Below are 17,448 nucleotides of genomic sequence, written 5' to 3'. Positions count from 1 at the left end.
GTGAGATGAATTTAACTGTTTTTATTTTTCTTTGTCTAATGTCTTCCTGTAATTTTATTTCCTATTTCTTACCCAGCACTAAATAGTTTGTATGAATACTGCTTTATAATTTGAGGATTAAAAATGATACTTTTCCATTCATTTAGACTCCCCCCCCTCATTATTCCCTTCAATATTGCAGATATTACAGTCCTCTAAATGAATTTTATCATTTTGTCTGGTATGTTCTCTGCAAGTTTGATTGGTATAATATTAATTTGGTAAATCAATGTATGCATTATTACAATGATCTCTTTGTTATTCATTACAAAATGATACTCCTTCTCATGATTTTGTGTCATTTTATTAGCTACGCCCATGCCTGGAATGGTCTTGCTGCTCATCTCTTTCTTTTGTGCTCCCTAGTTGTCTTCAAGACTTAACTCAAATTCTTCCTTCTCCAATAAGCCCTTTGACGTCTCCTGTCCAAATGTTGGTATCTTTCCTCTAAGATTTCCTTCAATTTAGCCTGTCTATAACTTATAAATAAAGTTATTTGTATGTGGTCTCATCTATTAGAATGTGAATTCTTTCAAAGTAGGGGATATTTTTGTCTTTCTTTGTATCTCTGGCATTCAACATATTGCTTGGCATATAGTAAGTTTACTAATTTCACTTATTAAATTGATATAATTTTATTGCTATAATTGCTATAAATTGATATAATTGATAAAATTGATATAAATATATAATAACAAGAGCCATTCTCTAATAAATAAATGGCCAAAGAATATGAACAAGCAATTTGTGAAAGAAATGCACACACTCAACAACCACAGGAAAAAAATGTTCCAAATAAGTAATAAGTGCAACACAAAATAAAACAACTCTGGGGGCAGCTGGGTAGCTCAGTGGAGTGAGAGTCAGGCCTAGAGACAGGAGGTCCTAGGTTCAAACCCGGCCTCAGCCACTTCCCAGCTGTGTGACCCTGGGCAAGTCACTTGACCCCCATTGCCCACCCTTACCAATCTTCCACCTATGAGACAATACACCAAAGTACAAGGGTTTAAAAAAAAAAATAAAACAACTCTGAGGTCTACTTCATCAGATTAGTAAACTAGCAAATCAGATTAGTAAAGATGGCAAAACAGAAAAGTGTAATTGTTGGAGGGATTGTGGGAGATGAGGAACACCAAAGCACTGTCACTGGAGCTGTGAAGTGTCCTAACTACCAATTTAAAATAACTCCCAAAAAAATCACTAAACTACACACACATTTTTTGAACCAGAGATATGGGTCACTACTAGCCATATGCATCAAAGAACTCAAAAACAGAATGAAAGGAGATACAAACACATACATATAACATATATAAATATACATGTATTTGCATAAAATATAAATGTGTAGAAACACTGTTATAAGCAAATAACTAGAAACAAAGTGGGTGCCCATTAATGGAGGATTAGTTTACCATGTTATAGAATAGGAATATAATGGAATATTATTGACTCATAAGACAAAAATGATAGATTCAGAGAAAGCTAGGAAGACATATATAAACTGATATAAAGAATAGCAGATCCAAGAGCAAAACCTATAAGATAAAGGAAAAACAGGCTAATCATGAAGCTTGCTTTCCACATCTTAGTAGAGACAGTGTACTACAAGGGTATAAAGAGATATACATTTTCAAACATTTCCAATTCATAGATTTTATTTGCTTGACTTTTATTAAATGCTTGACATTTATCAAAAACTTTTATTTAGGCACATGGGGAACTTATGGGTAGTAATAATTTTTTTAAGAGAAAAGTATCAGTGAAACACTAAGAAAAACACAAGGAGTAGAAATTTAGGGCAGTGCTATCATGTTAAAAACTATATAATACAAATTCATAGTTTCATATACAGTCTTCTTTTTCTGTTTTTCTTTGTATATGGAAATCAGTTAGTCAGTCAATAAATATTTATTAAGCACCTACTATATGCAAGGTATTGTTCTAAGTGCTGAGGATACAAAAAGAATGAAGACTATCTTCTCAATGAGCTCAGTCTATTGGGGAGGAAACATGTAAACAACTATGTACAAGTAAGATACATGCAGGAGAAACTTAGGGAAGTCAACAGACAGAAGGGACAAATATTAAGAGTACTTTTGGAAGCCATGGAACACAGAAGACAGATGAGAAGGGAGAGAAATTTCTGAGAAAAGACAGTGTTTTATGGAAAGACCATAAGGAGACCAGTGTCACTGGATCACACAATATATAGGGCAAGTAAGGCTTAAAGAGACTGGAAAGACAGGGATGGAAAAAGGTATAGGTTATGGCTTTCAATGATTAACAGAGGATTTATGTTTAATCCAGGAGGTGATAGGGAATTGCTAATGCTTACTGAATAGGGTAGTGATACAGTGAGACCTGCATTTTAGGAAAACTAATTTGACAGCCGAGTGGAGGATGAATTAAGACTAGGGAGAAACTTGTGAGAAGGAAACAACCAATAATCTGGCTATCATCTAAAAGTGAAGTAATGAGGATCTGAATCATGCTGGTGGTGATGTCAAAGGAGAGAAGGGGAAATATGGAAGATGTATCATAAAGGTAAAATTGAACAAATTTGGCAATAGACTAGATATTGTGGGAAGTAAAAGATGAAATGACCAAGGAAACAAAAATTCAATCTTCTGAGCATTATGATTTATAAGTAATGGATGGTAATTACTCCGCAAATTGGGACCAGATCATTTTCTCAGTTTAGGAGGGAATACAGTGTGATCCTGACTTTTATACGTTGTAAACAACTTATCAAATGAGCCAATTAATTAAAAGGAAACAATACAAATCTGATTTCTAATTGGATGAAAGATTAGGGACTTTCCAAATTGGGAGGGGGAAATAATAGGTACAATCCCCTGAATTCAGAAACAGAGGTGTCCCACTCCTTCCAAGTATCTGTAAATAATCAAAGGAACATGAAAGCTGATTGATTGTACGGGGGGTCAGTTTTCAGATAAGATATATAAGTTGCTTGAGAGGTACAATTATGAGAAACTCCATGCATCAATCTGATTGTAATTCTGATCAGCATAACCTAAGTCCTTAAATAAAGGTCTCTAAACAGCAGATAGAAGTAGTCTAATTTCCCAATTATGAAGGACTAGGTTCAAATAATACAATAAGGTTTTTTCCCAATTCTCATAACTGAATAGTTTTCTCACAAGACAGAATTTGGAACAGATTCATAATTAAATAGAAAAGGAATTGTGCTAGCTCCATAATTGAATCACAATATGGAATCAGTGTGGTTCACTCAATTCTTACCACCACTTGCTTCCCTAATCCCCTCAATTCCCTCAATTCCCCCAATTTATAGGGAATAAGAATAAGGAGTCAATAACCCCTATGTCTTGTGGTGGAAGAAAAGGAAAGCTAAGGAAGAGAGAAGTTGGGGAGAGTTCAGAAGGAAAGAAAATTAGTTTAGTTTTAGATATCTTGAGTTTCAAATGTATTTTTGTTGTTCATTTGTTTGTGTCATCACTGTCTCTCCATGTCCCCACTGGGTTTTCTTGGCAAAGATACTGGAGTAGTTTGCCATTTCCTTTTCTAGATCATTTTGTAGATGAAGAACTGAGGCAAACAGGGTGAATTGACCTCACCATATTGCTAGTACATGTCTGAAGCCAGATAAGAATCCATGAAGATGAGTCTTCCTGATTCCAAGCCTAGTGCTCTATCTACTGTACCTCCTAGCTGCCCCTTTAAGATATGATATAGGGCATCTGGTATGAGATGTTCCATAGACAGTTGCAGCTGCGAGACTGGAGAGGAGCAGAAAAATTAGGGTGGGATAAGCAGATTTGAGAATCATTAGAATAAAGATGATGACTAAATCCATGGGAGCTGATGAGATCACCAAGTGAAAGACTATAGAAGGAGAACAGAAGAAGTCCAAGGGCAGAGGACAGTGGTATGCTTTGGATGAAGATGAAAGGAAACTGAGCAGGAATGGTCTGAAAGGTGGGAGGAAAACCAGGAGAAAGTGGTATCAAGAAAACCTAGAAAGAAGAGAGTAGCAAGGAGAAGATGATCAAGAGTGTCAAGACCTTTTTAGAAAAGTTGGTAAAAATGAAGACTGAATAAACACCATTACACAGATATCCCTCAACTTTTGTAGGAGTTAGATGAACAGAACCTGAGCAAATGTAAAAATCTGCAATTAACTTTGGGCCCCACCCCAAACTTTATTTCTAATAATTCTAATCATATTTATTTAACACAAAAAATAAAACAATACATTGCACTCATAAAAAAGTTCCAGTTTCTACAAGAGATTAGTATCTAGCACACTATGCAGAGTCTTCATGTAGCTGCAGCAACTTATCATGGATTTCCTTCTACAAGAAGTTCAAGATACAATGATCACTACAGTAAAAAATCATGTCACTGAATCTAGAGAAAGAGGCATTCCCCAAAAGACTACTTAGTCCATAGCAGCCTTTACATTTTTCTTTATCACACTGAAATTTTTAATAAAATTTAACTGTTTATAATAAGTTTATGTATGTATACTTATGGTAGAAAATTATAAAAGATGAATAATATGTAGTATTTATGCCTTTCTCATTATTTTTCATTTTCTTTACATATGTACTTTGTGACTTTCTGCAATACACCACAAATCTCCAAAAATTCCCATTTAATTATTAATATTCAACTTGAGAATAACTAAAACCACAAATGTAAAACTCAGAAATACTGATGGATGTGATTGCATTTGACAATTAAAAGACTGTTAGTAAAAAGATCAGAGTTTTTTTTAGTCTTTCTTTCACTGTTAACTGATAATTTATTTGTTTTACTTACAAATATTCAATTATACTTTATTTTCAGTTCTGAATTCGCTTCCCTCTCCCCCTCATTGAAAGGGCAAGACAAACAAAATGCATCACAAATATGTATCATCATACCCAATAAATTCCTGAATTAGATATGTCCAAAAAAGGCAAGAAATAAAAATAAAAGAAAATATGCTTCAATTTTTTAATTGGAGACCCCCCCACTTTGTTATTTGGAAATGTACATAATGTCTTTCCTCACTGATTCTTTGGAATGGTTGGTCACTATATTGATCAGCATTACTAAGCTTTTCAATGTTGATTATCTTTAAAATACTTCTGGTATTGTTTAAATTGTTCTCCTGGTTTATTCACTTCACTCTGCATCAGTTCATGCAGAGTTCATTTTCTCAGTTTTTTATACTATCTCTTTTATCATTTCTTTGCCATTGCAAAAAGAGCTGCCATAGATAGTTTTCTACATAGGTGCCTTTTCCCTCTTTTTTATTTCCTTGAGGTATAGACCTAGTAGCAATACTGCTTAGTAAAAAGGTATGTATAGTTTAATAGCTTTTTGAACTTAGTACTGAATTGCTTTCTAGAATGACTACTTATACCAATAATGCATTAATGAACCTGTTTTCCCTCAGCCCCTCTAGCATGCCATTTTCTGTTTCTGTCATTTTAGCTAATCTGATGAGTGTAAGGTGAGAGAGCAACTTCCACTGAATAATGGGGTCAAATGCCAGATTGTGGAGAATTAAGAAGAAAGTGAGAGGAAAGGAAGTGAATGCATCAATTGTGATTTCCTCGTGGAAGGAGTTTAGCCACTAAAGAAAAGAAAAATATGAGATGGGAAAAGATAGTTCAAATGAGGGTTTTTTGAGAAGGGCGTATTGTTATAAGTTTATATGAGAGAAAACAGGGCAGAATAGGATCTCTTGTGCAGGTAAAGGGGTTTGTTTTGGCAAGGAGAATGTCTTCCTTTTGATGTGAAACAGTGGTTAAGGAAGAGAGGTAGAAAGCACCCAGGTACTGTGAGATGAGAAGAGTGAACTCTGAACCACCTAATTGATCAATGAAACAAATGCAAGGTTCTCTGTACAGAGGATGGAGGAGAGGGGCAGTGAGTCAGGTAGGGAAGATGTAAAAGTATTGCTCTGCTGCACTGGGGGACCAGTTGAGATAACATAAGTTTGCAGCAGGGCTTCATGATTTCCCCAGCTTTGTTTAGTAGCACATGAGCAGGAGGGAAAGCAGCAAAAGGTGGGAGCCATTCTAGGGTGATGTCTAGTAGGACAAGACAATAATATAAGGAGGCAAAGGGTTCAAGAGAAGAGGACAGAGCAGAGTTGAACTGGTTCGCTAAGGGGTCAAGCTGGTGAAAGGAGGAGAATGCAGCTATTGGTGGAATGATGGCCTGGAAAAAACATGAGGACTGGAGGTCAGAGTGAGGAGAAAGAAAAGATTTTAGGGTTTCAAGTTGAGGTGCAATGACATCATTTTTATGATAAGGCAAAGATATTTCAAGTTCGTGAACATGAAAGTGGTACATTTGTGCATGATACTCTGACAGTAAGATCTGTGTGTAGCTGAAGTTGGGCAAAAGGTCACAGAAAATGAATCAGTTGAGAATATGGGAGGTTTGTTAAAAGTATCAGTATTTATTCTAAAGTTCTCTATATAAAGACAAGAGTTGTGAACACAGAGACTGATATACTGTGGTAAAATTGAATGTAATGGACTTCTGTACCAGCAGCAATGCAATGACACAGGACAGTTCTGAAGGATTTATGGTAAAGATGCTACCCACATTCAGAGGAAGAACTACAGGAGAGGAAACACATAAGAAAAACAACTGCTTGAACGCATGGGTTGAGGTGGACATGATTGAGGGTGTGGACTCGAAACTACCACACCAATGCAACTACCAACAATTTGGAAATTGGTCTTGATCAATGACACATGATAAAACCAGTGGAAATGTGCGTTGGCCATGGGTGAGGGGAGAGCAGGGAGGTGTGGGGGGAAGGGGAAAGTAGGAGCATGAATCATGTAACCATGTTAAAAATAAATATTAATAAATGTTTAAAAAATTAAAAAAAAAAAAGACAAGAGTTGGGGAGGAGAGAGTACCGGGAGTCAGGCAAGTATACTAGAGATTGGTAGATAATAGCTACCAGCATTTTGTTTGGGTGGTTGATATGGATGGACTGAACCTTAGAGTAGGAGAGGTTATCATATGATGATGATAAAAGGATAAGTTTGGAAGTAGCAATGGGAGAAAGCATATTCCAACTCCTCCACCTCAACCAGTGAGGTAGTTAATGAATGAAAGTGATGCCAGTCCTGGAAAATGTGGTACTGAGAGTGGAGGAAATAAGGTTTCAATGAGAACCAGAAGATGAAAACTGTGGGAAAGGAAAAGATTTATTATGAAAGCAAGCTTGTTACTTAAAATGTAGGCATTCCCAAGAGCACAGTGGAAGGGATGTGTAGGTTTAGATGGGACATTGTAGGGTTGGGCTGAGAGATGAGAATAAAGGAGAGAGCAGCAGAGAATGGAGAACAGGGTGTGAATAATTACTAGTGGGAGTTCAGAATTACTAGAACGGGATGTATATGCCTGGGTGGGAGTTCATTAATCAATGATAAATGAGTCTAGGTGTATTTTCAACATTGTTAGGTGTATGACCTCAGGGTGGAATCTTCTTAGGGTGTCAGGCAGCTGGGAGTGGGAAGAGGAGAGATGATAGAATCATATTCATAATGAAAAAGAAAATTTAACTTAAAAAAAACCTAAAAGTAACAACTATAAAATATAAAGATGGACTATGGAGATGGTTGTCCAGGAGAAAAAACTTAAGACAGACAAAAGAGCTCTTTTGGAGTATCTGAAAGATTGTCATGTGAAAGGAAGATTAGATATATTTTGCTTGGCCCTAGGAAGCAGAAATACAAACAAAGGATGGAAGTTGCAAAAAAAAAAAACAATTTGACTCAATTAAAAGGAAAAGTTTCCTAAAGACTAGGAAGTAGAATGGAGCCATGAGACAGTGAGATCTCTGCGACTGGAAGTCATTGAATGGAAACTAAAGGACGATTTGTGAAAGGTTATTGTATTAACAATTTTTAACCTAGGTATGGTTTAAGCAAAATGACTTCTTTCAAGTTGTATCTAACTCTATTCTTCATTAGACTCATGTAAAGCCAACGGGACTAAGACTGAATTAATATTTGTACACTTATATCATTGGTTCCCTTATTCATGGTCTATTATGAAATTTATATGGGATATATATGTGTATGCATATATATATACACACACATATATATATGTATAAAGAGAGAATTATGTGGGTTAAAAGAATTGAAGAGATAGCTACAGATACATATATTTATATGAACAGACACAAAATTTTTCTTAGAATCCATATAATATGCAATATAACCTTAACATACTTTAATATGTTAAGAAAAAAAGCAACTGATTTCTTCCTATAAAGACCTCCTAATAAGTAAAAAGCATTTTTTAATGAAGTGTTTTATTGAAAGCATCCCTAGGAATAACTTTAAATTTTTTAACTCCTTGTTAATATAAAATTATTATTACTAAGAGAAACATCATTATCATCCCTGGTGACAAAAGAAATGCTCTTAGAGAAAACTGACTATACTACAATTGATTATTTTGATAATGTCTAAATCTTGCATAATGCTAGGAACTACAAGGCTCATACCTATGCTCTTGTGTTTTTATTGTCACTTCCCCCAAAGGTTGGTAAAATAATAAGTATTAGTGTTTTATTGTTCCTTTACCAGCTATAATTGCATGCAGTTCATCATCCAGATTTCTCACCCATCGAAGGAAGCAACTAGTACCCTATATTAAGGGAAAAACATAATAATTTAGTTAATTTACATTTTTAGGTAAAGCTCATCAAAATAAAAACATCTTTAACCAATTCCTACTGGTAATAATGTAAAGTCTCAAATAAATAGGTAGTTGGGAAAGCTATGAGAAATCATCAACATTTTAATGTCATTGATTTGAATTGGCTGTATTAGCAAATATTCTATATGGTCATTTTTATCATAGGTTCAAATTTGACCCACATGAAATAATATCGGGTCATATTGTTTACTGTGACTGGTTATATGAGAAGCAGCATGAAAATCCATTTAATATGGATCCCCACACACTAATGTACAATTTTCACCAAAAGATAAATAACTATAAGTTTCAGGAAAAATCAACATATTCCTTCAGGAAACTTACAACTTTTATTTATGTATTGGTGTTTCACTTTCAGGCTGGTGATAGAGAAGGTACTGCAAAGCTACTCAAGCAATGGGGTGAAAAAGATTTCATATGCTCTATTGTTCTTTTGTTTTCAAGGCCATATATTACCCACTTGTAAAATACATATGCGTATGAGACAATGCAAAATAATGTCTATATATGACAATTTTTGGAAAATATCACAGTGGTAGTATTTGCTGGAAATAAAATTCACAATCTTTTGAAAATGTTTTTTAGAATGTTAATGAATAAGCCTCAAGTAATTTCATTATCATATGGAAAACAAATCAATATTGAAATGATGACATAAGCAACTCACATATTTCTATAATTACATTACTAGATTATAGAAAGCAAATGAAACAGAAGAAAAAAAAGAGTTTCAAGGACAGAACTTTAATTGCCTCCATTCATAAAACTTTCAGTTTAAGGAGAACAAAATTAATTTTCCAATTATTTTAGGGAAGTATTTGAAATGTTTCCATTTTGTGATCTTTTAGACTACCCCTCCTTTCACTAAAAATGTAAAACATAAACCCACTAGTTGGCAAATGACTCAAGAGTTGTTTTGAAATTACAAACCACTATGGACAAAATAAATCTGAAAGGATAAGGGGAAGGTAGAGCAGTGGAAAAGACTAAGCAACTAGTCACTTTCTGCTTCCACTAATGTTCAATTCCATCAGGTAGCTATTGAACTCTAGGTATTTAGTAAGCTGACTAGAAAAGAGCTGGAGAATAGATGACATATAAAGTATTCTGGTAAAACATACGCATGGTATTAATGTTGAGAAGACCAATATAGAAATATAGAAGATCAATATAGAAATGTGATCATTTATATTAGGGAAATGAAAAACATCAATTGGCATTAGTGATATACATGATGGTGTCAACTATACAGGTACCAGAAATTCAAAATGGTGGAATGACACTGAACATTTTAATCAATGTAAGTGTAATTTGTTAGGTACTTGAAAAAATCATTGAGGTTGACAAACGTTGGAGACATGAATTCAAAATAGAATCATCATTATATGTTGCTACATCAAAATTTATGGTAAGTTTGAGGTGGATACAGCACATATTTTTTACTGTAATGCTTGTGCTTTAGTCAGTAGCTGAAGTGTTTATATATTTTATTTCAACACTTTGTATTTTTTATCATGTAAGAAAATTATATTACACAATCCAAAATGTATAGTTTAAATATGAAGTATGAAAGCAAGCATAAAGATATTAATGTGAAAGGGCTTCTTGGAGTATGTGAGCTAATGAAGTCCTATAACATTATGTCCAAATGAAGGGCCTATTCCACATTAGGGAAGAGCATGAGCACTAAAGCCAAAAAGAAAGTAGTATTTTAGTAGCAAGTAATGAGACCAGACTAATTAGATTATGTGGCCATGTTGGAATGGGAACATGGAAAATAAGGGTAACAAATAAGGAAATAGAGGGAAATAAGGCTGGGTAGGTAAAATGGGACCAATCATGTAGTAGTATTCAGATGAGATAATTGGATTTGACCTTAAGTTTGAAAGCAAGTGAATATATGATAAAAGAATAGTGATACATGAATACAATGGTTTCGATTTAGAGCCAAAAGGAAATGCATTTACAATATAACAGAAAAAAAGTAGATGAATAAATGGCATCCAATTAAATCCAATTACTCTAGAAGAGTGATATGGAATTCAAATAGAAATAGGTCCCTGAAAATTACATAATACAGAAAATGACAAATTAACACTATGTTGTATTGCCTTTTTATTTAGTTTGTTAAATAGTTCTTAATTACATCTTAATCAGATTCCTGTGCACTGGGGAGTTCCCTCTAGCCCTGAGTGTAATACCTCTGCACTAGAAGACTTATATAGCTCATAGAGGCCATCAAGCTCTGGCCTGTGTGCCAAATCTAATTTGCTGCCTATTTTTGTACTGTCCATACATTTTTTAAAATGTAAAAATCATTCTTAGCTTTAGAACTGCACTAAAATAGGCAATGGTCTAGATTTGGCCCACGGGCTATAGTTTGCTGGCCCATAATGTAGTATGAATACATTATTCTCAGGGGAATTTGCACATTGTGGTTCCCCAATAAATCTAGTATATTCCAGGCAAATCCACTAAGAGTAAGTTACTATTAATAATAGGGAAATTACTATTAAATAAAAATACTCAATCTCTGAAACCAAAGAGAAGCCAAAAATTCTTTTCACTTTTCAGAAGTTAATACTAAAAACATACACCTATGTTAACATGTACAACAAAAATATATTTGTTATCAGCAAGCTATCCCCATTAACCAGGATTTTAATGTATTCATCATTAATTTCCTTTGTGTTCAATAATACCCATTAAGGACCACTACCTTAAATTACAATTTGGCTAAAGAATTGCATTTTTCTCAATGTAAAGAGGTAGGAAGCCATTTTATTTAAATTGGAGAAAACTTTTTAGCCTTCATTTATTTTACTGCAAAATTTTCCATCTTCCTAACTTATGAGATCAATTTGAGAATAAGTGTCAAAAGCTGGAACAAAATGCAGTGTCTAAATAAGCATTAAAAAAGAAATATGGTATGGTCATATTATGGCCATCTTTTGAAGTGCCTTGCTCATATAGGGATGCAAGTGGCCAACATAATCCCCCCAAATCAGCTACATAAGACCATAAAATATAATGCATACATTTTTTGATAGTAAAATTGCTCTTCCCTGATTAACAAGCAAGAGTTGGGAAGCTAGCCCAGAATATGCTAGACAATAAAGGAAAATGGGTCTAGGTTTACAAATGTTGCTATGAACACTTCACATTTGGACTGTCTAACATGAATCATGAGACAAGAGCTGAAAAGAAATGTTTAAGCCACAAATTTCTGTTACCTCTACTAAGTTCACAAATCTCAATGGTTCCCTACTATGATCATACTTAAAAATGAAATCTTGAGTATCATAGTTTTTAACAAAGTGAAAAATCATCCATAATTGGAGATAACCTTTATCCATGACCTAACATCTGCCAAAATTTTTCCCCTTAAAACAAATAAACTTCCCTTTATTGGGAAAAGTATTGTTAAAAAATACTTAAGAGCCCATATATTCAACTATTGCAGAATTGCTTAGAAACCAACTCAGAAAATATAGGCTGACCTCATTTTGCATAGTTTTGCAGTTGATGGTTTAATAAAGCATTTAAATGCTCTTATTTTTAAACCAGATGATTCCTTTAAGCAAAAAGTCACTGTCTGGCTGTGTGACCCTGGGCAAGTCACTTGACCCCCATTGCCTACCCTTACGACTCTTCTGCCTTGGAGCCAATACACAGTATTGACTCCAAGACGAAAGGTAAGTGTTTAAAAAAAAAAGTCACTGTCTGCTACAAAAAAGGCCTAATGGGTCTATGAACAATTCAAGTTTTCTGATCATGTGCTAGTTATTGGAAACTCTTAGGTGGTCATTAGGTTTAACAACTATTCCTAGTATTTAAAGAGATGGCACCCAACAGTTACATCCCCATCACCCAATATAACTTCAGGAAAAAAAAATTTACATTGTTTAAAAACACTTGAAAGGGTACTGTCATATGGAAAAGATGGTGAAGTTATGTCTCTGGAAATCTTATATGGTATGTGCAAGGGTAAATTACATTTACATATTCATCTATTTTAAACTATAATAATTATAACCTAAATGACTAATAGTCTCTACAATTGTATTTGGCAAAATTGTTCAAAACACTTTTATAGCTCTATTAATATACTTTGATAATAACCATAGGTCTCACCTTCCATTTCACTTTTGAAAAACTTACCTTATATATACTGACAAAAGAGCCAAGAAAAGCTCCAAGTTGAAAGTTTTCCTTGTTATAGAAGAGAGAAAGTAGCCGGGATGGTTGTGTAAACAGATGCCTGAATGCTGAGGGAATTCGAAGGCAGCATTGAATCAAGTAACCAACACTAAACATTCTGATGAAGCCCTACAAAAATATGGGGGGAAGAAGAAATGAGACTTACAACCTCATATTTCCTATAGCAATTACACTGTAGATCAGTCCTTAGTCCTTATTATTTTCTTACTTGACTTTTATCTTCTGCTTGTTAGTTTTAAACTCCTTAAAGGCAAGATGTCTGTCTCTTTCTGGTTCAATTCAACAAATATTTAAAAATACCTACTATGTGCTATATACATTTGTATTCATGGTGCTTTGTACAAAGTGAGCACTAATTAAATATTTGTTGAATGTTAGTAAAAATTGAATTTCAAGCATTTAAAAGTTCACATTAAAGTCATCCTCAGAACTAGATTCTTACAATTTAAAATAATATTTTTGTGCACTCAGCATTGGACTTGAAATCAAAGTCTATATGAGGAGGCCTGAAACTGCCACTTATCAAGCATATGAAATTAATTAAGCTCTGTAAATCTCAATTCTTTCATTCATAAAATAAATATAGTATCAACCGTATTGCTATATCACAGTTGTAAGGAAAGCATTTTGTAAACTGTAAAGCACTACATAATGGATAATTTGTTATTATTAAATAATAGACATTTTAGAATAGATGTCTTTTTTTTCAAATTAAGTAAAGTTTAAACATGTCTTGATAGTTCCATAACTTACTAACTAGGATTATTAATTCTTAAACCATTTGGTTTTCAGAAAGGAAAGTACTAGGATAAGGAAAAAAGTCCAGCTAAGCACAAAAGTGAGAACCCACATCCTAACAGAATCAAATGCTTTAGGAAACTCAGAAAATAAGACAGCCAATAACCCATAGTTCTTGGAATGGGCAAGCTCTCTTTTGACAGACAAGGCATTTTTACATTTTTTAAGATAATATGCCAGAAATTTACAACTAAATACATCAGAACAAATTTACAGATGTAGAAACAATTATGTATAAATTTTCTTTTGCTCCTCTATCAAGTCAGGACAAAAACCACAAGAAGATGGCAGCTTTATGGCATACTAACCAAATGAGATGTTGATGTCATAAAAATGATATATTTACAACCAACATTTCTTTACATTTCCTGTAAGTGCATACAGTCCCAAAGGGAATTGATTTGGAAAGAACTAGTGTCTGCCATTTTTTTTTTCTATAATTACAGCTGAGGCCAAACTGATATACAATATCTCATGAACTAAATTAACTGGTATAGGGAAGGCTGTTAACAGAAGTTCACATATCATTTGATCAATGTAACTTAATCCTAACTTCTTCTTTGCTACAGTGTACTAACAGGTAGTAAGAAATGAATAAATGCTTTTTCTTTATTTAATCTAGTGTCTATATTAATAAGAGCACTTGCCTTGGCAGGGTGGCAGAGAGAAAAGAACAACTGGATTTGGAGTCAGGAGAAGTGGGTTCAAATCTCAGTTCTGCCATTTACACAGCAAGCTGTGTGACCATGGGCAAGTCATCTCCATGGGCCTCAGTTTCCTTATCTGTAAAATGAGCATTATACTTGCACTACATGCTTCACCAATATATTTTAAGGAAATTTTTTGTAAACTTTAAAGCAGTATGGAAACAAAAACTGGAAAACGAGGGTATGCCCTTCAATTGGGGAATGGCTGAACAAATTGTGGTATATGCTGGTGATGGAATATTACTGTGCTCAAAGGAATAATGAGCTGGAGGAATTCCATGTGAACTGGAAAGACCTCCAGGAATTGATGCAGAGCGAAAGGAGCAGAACCAGGAGAACATTGTACACAGAGACTGATATACTGTGGTAAAATCAAATGAAATATACTTCTATACTGGCAGCAATACAGTGACCTAGAACAATTCTGAGGGATTTATGGTAAAGAACGCTACCCACATTCAGAGGAAGAACTACAGGAAAGGAAACACAGAAGAAAAACAACTGCTTGAACACATGTGTTTAGGCGGACATGATTGGGGATGTAGACTCGAAACAACCACACCAATGCAACTATCAATAATATGGAAATAGGTCTTGATCAATGACACATGTTAAAACCAGTGGAAATGCACATTGGCTATGGGGGAGGGGGGCGAAGGGGAAAATAAGAACATGAATCATGTAACCATGGAAATTTTTTCTAAAAAATAAAAAAAATTTAAAAAAACTGTTGGGAAAGCAATTGGTTGGGAAAATTGGCAACATAAATGTGCCCCAGGGTTTCATATTTGCTACATATTAGATCATGTTCCCCCTGCTAAGATGTTTCTTCTTGAGCAGATCTTTCTCATATTAACATAGAATTTGATAATACAGATGGGCTTTCTTTTCTTTTTGGCCCAACATCAAATCAGGGTTCTGTATACTCTTAGTTTATCAATGGTAGAGTAAATATGTCTTTATCGATTTTATGTTTCCCAAGCATTTAACTAGATGGTCAACTGTTTTGACTGGTGTAATAAGAAGAACAAAAGTGACACATTCAATAAAATGCCAGATCTGGAGTCAGGAAGATTCATCTTCCTGAATTTAAATCTGGCCTCAGATACTTATTAACTGTGTGACCCTGGGCAAGTCACTTAATCCTGTTTGTCTCAGGCTGTCATCTGTAAAATGAACTGGAGATGGAAATGACAAATCATTCCAGTATTTTTGCCAAGAAAATCCCAAATGGGCTCACAGGGAGTTAATACATGATTGAAATGACTGAACAACAATGAAAATATTAAGAGCTGCCATTTATGTATTCTTTTAAGGTTTCCAAGGAATCTAACATAAATTATCTCACTTGATAATGGCTAGCTGCTCATCATTCTTTGAGTAGGAAAGAATTTTTTTGGTGATTGTTAAAAAAATTATAAACTATACCATAGGTTGAATCCACAAGAATGGTCTCCAAGGGATTAACATTCTCTCAAACAATTATTGGTATATATGTAGGCCTAATAAAAGAAATTTGAGGATCATCTAAAATAGATTTTAGAGACCTTCAGAGTTTGTCAGCTGATAACAGATACTTATAGTATAATTAATATTTTTATTCAAAAGAAGAACTAAATTTATAGATTTTGCAAAATATTTTTAAACACCAAATGCAAATCTAGCTTTTAATACTAAATTATTCAGGTATCTTTTCATGGCATGGAGGTGGTATAGCCTTGGTTCTTTAAATATAGATTAGTGGAACATAAGCTCTGCAGATCCTACCAACTTGCAAAGGCTTTAAATTTAGCCCTGAAAACAGATTGTACCTTCTAAGGACTAGACTAAGCATAGAAAGGCTCATCACCAGCCAGCTAATCATATGGTGATGAGCTATTTAACCATAGCAATTCATGAAACAAGAGGAACACAAAATGGCCCTCTGTCTTAAATGACCCCTTCTACTTCAGTAGTGATGGTGACTGGCAGAATTGTAGAAAAGGGATGTGCATGGGGGGGCAGCACAGGGTGGCAGAGGGTTAAGAATCCCACAGTTTTTAGACAATTATGTGCAAACTTAGCTGTTGTTACTTAAATGTAAGAATCCTTGTCAAGTGTCCAACCAATAGTCTAGGAAGGGAAATCATAGCAATTTTGAAATTCTTTCTGTAAATGAAACCAGAAGACAAAAGGAAGTTGGAGTTAATTAGAAGGAAAGTTCAGAGGTTCTCCTTAGAGAAAGAAAAAAGCAATTGGTAGGATTGAAGCTATTATGCTTCCAAAGGCAGCATGAAATATCCTTTCTTGAAACATTTAATCATTTCATATTGTAGCACTCTTAAGCATTTGTCAAAAGATCACCATAATTATAACTTTTGTGCTAGAGGATATGGTAGAAATGCCATAGAGATCTTCCAAATGAAGTATGTATATGTGGGGGAGGGAGTTATATCTTCATATTCTGGGACTTCAATGAGAGAGCAATGAAAAATATATTGCGAACATAGTCTAAGAATAAGAAATAATAATGGCCAGAGACTTAATGACTATGCAGAAGACTTACAACTCTATATCATAATTACATTTAAAAAAAAAAGAAACTCAAGAGGTGCTGGACATGGCAAGCACCAAATAATATTATCCCCTCCCCCAAATGAAATCAGTATTATTTTAACAGCTAGGTAATTACTAGTCACTGACACTGGAATCATTTTGAATTGAGTGGTCTTTACATATCAGCATTTTAGAGTAAAAATCAGAATCAATACTAAATTATACCCCCCTAAAATATAAAAAAATGTGTCATGGAATAGAGGTACCAACCTCCTTGAATAAGCTATTAGCACTGAAAAGTAGGAAATAGATTTTTTAAAATATACATTGAAATAGACTGTTACCTAAGGAATTGGCTTATACAAATCACTACAGAAATTTCCTCATCCAATAAACGTTTAATCTCCTTGAC

At 34.2% G+C, this 17,448-nt stretch overlaps 1 protein-coding gene across 2 annotated transcripts in view; it reads right to left on the bottom strand.

Moving 5' to 3' along the window:
• The window catches only part of TMEM135 (transmembrane protein 135), a 386,383-nt gene that overhangs the window by 12,083 nt on the left and 356,852 nt on the right, over positions 1–17,448 (bottom strand). For both annotated transcript variants that reach the window (XM_044668213.1, XM_044668214.1), the window contains 2 exons: positions 12,937–13,104; positions 8,640–8,703 (listed from right to left, as the gene is read on the bottom strand). In XM_044668213.1, the coding sequence (XP_044524148.1) occupies positions 8,640–8,703; positions 12,937–13,104 (232 nt within the window). The remainder of the gene's footprint in view (positions 1–8,639; positions 8,704–12,936; positions 13,105–17,448) is intronic.

Source organism: Gracilinanus agilis, chromosome 3, assembly GCF_016433145.1.
Source record: "Gracilinanus agilis isolate LMUSP501 chromosome 3, AgileGrace, whole genome shotgun sequence".
NCBI classification, from domain to species: Eukaryota; Metazoa; Chordata; class Mammalia; order Didelphimorphia; family Didelphidae; genus Gracilinanus; species Gracilinanus agilis.
This window is presented reverse-complemented; position numbering and strand designations above follow the sequence as displayed.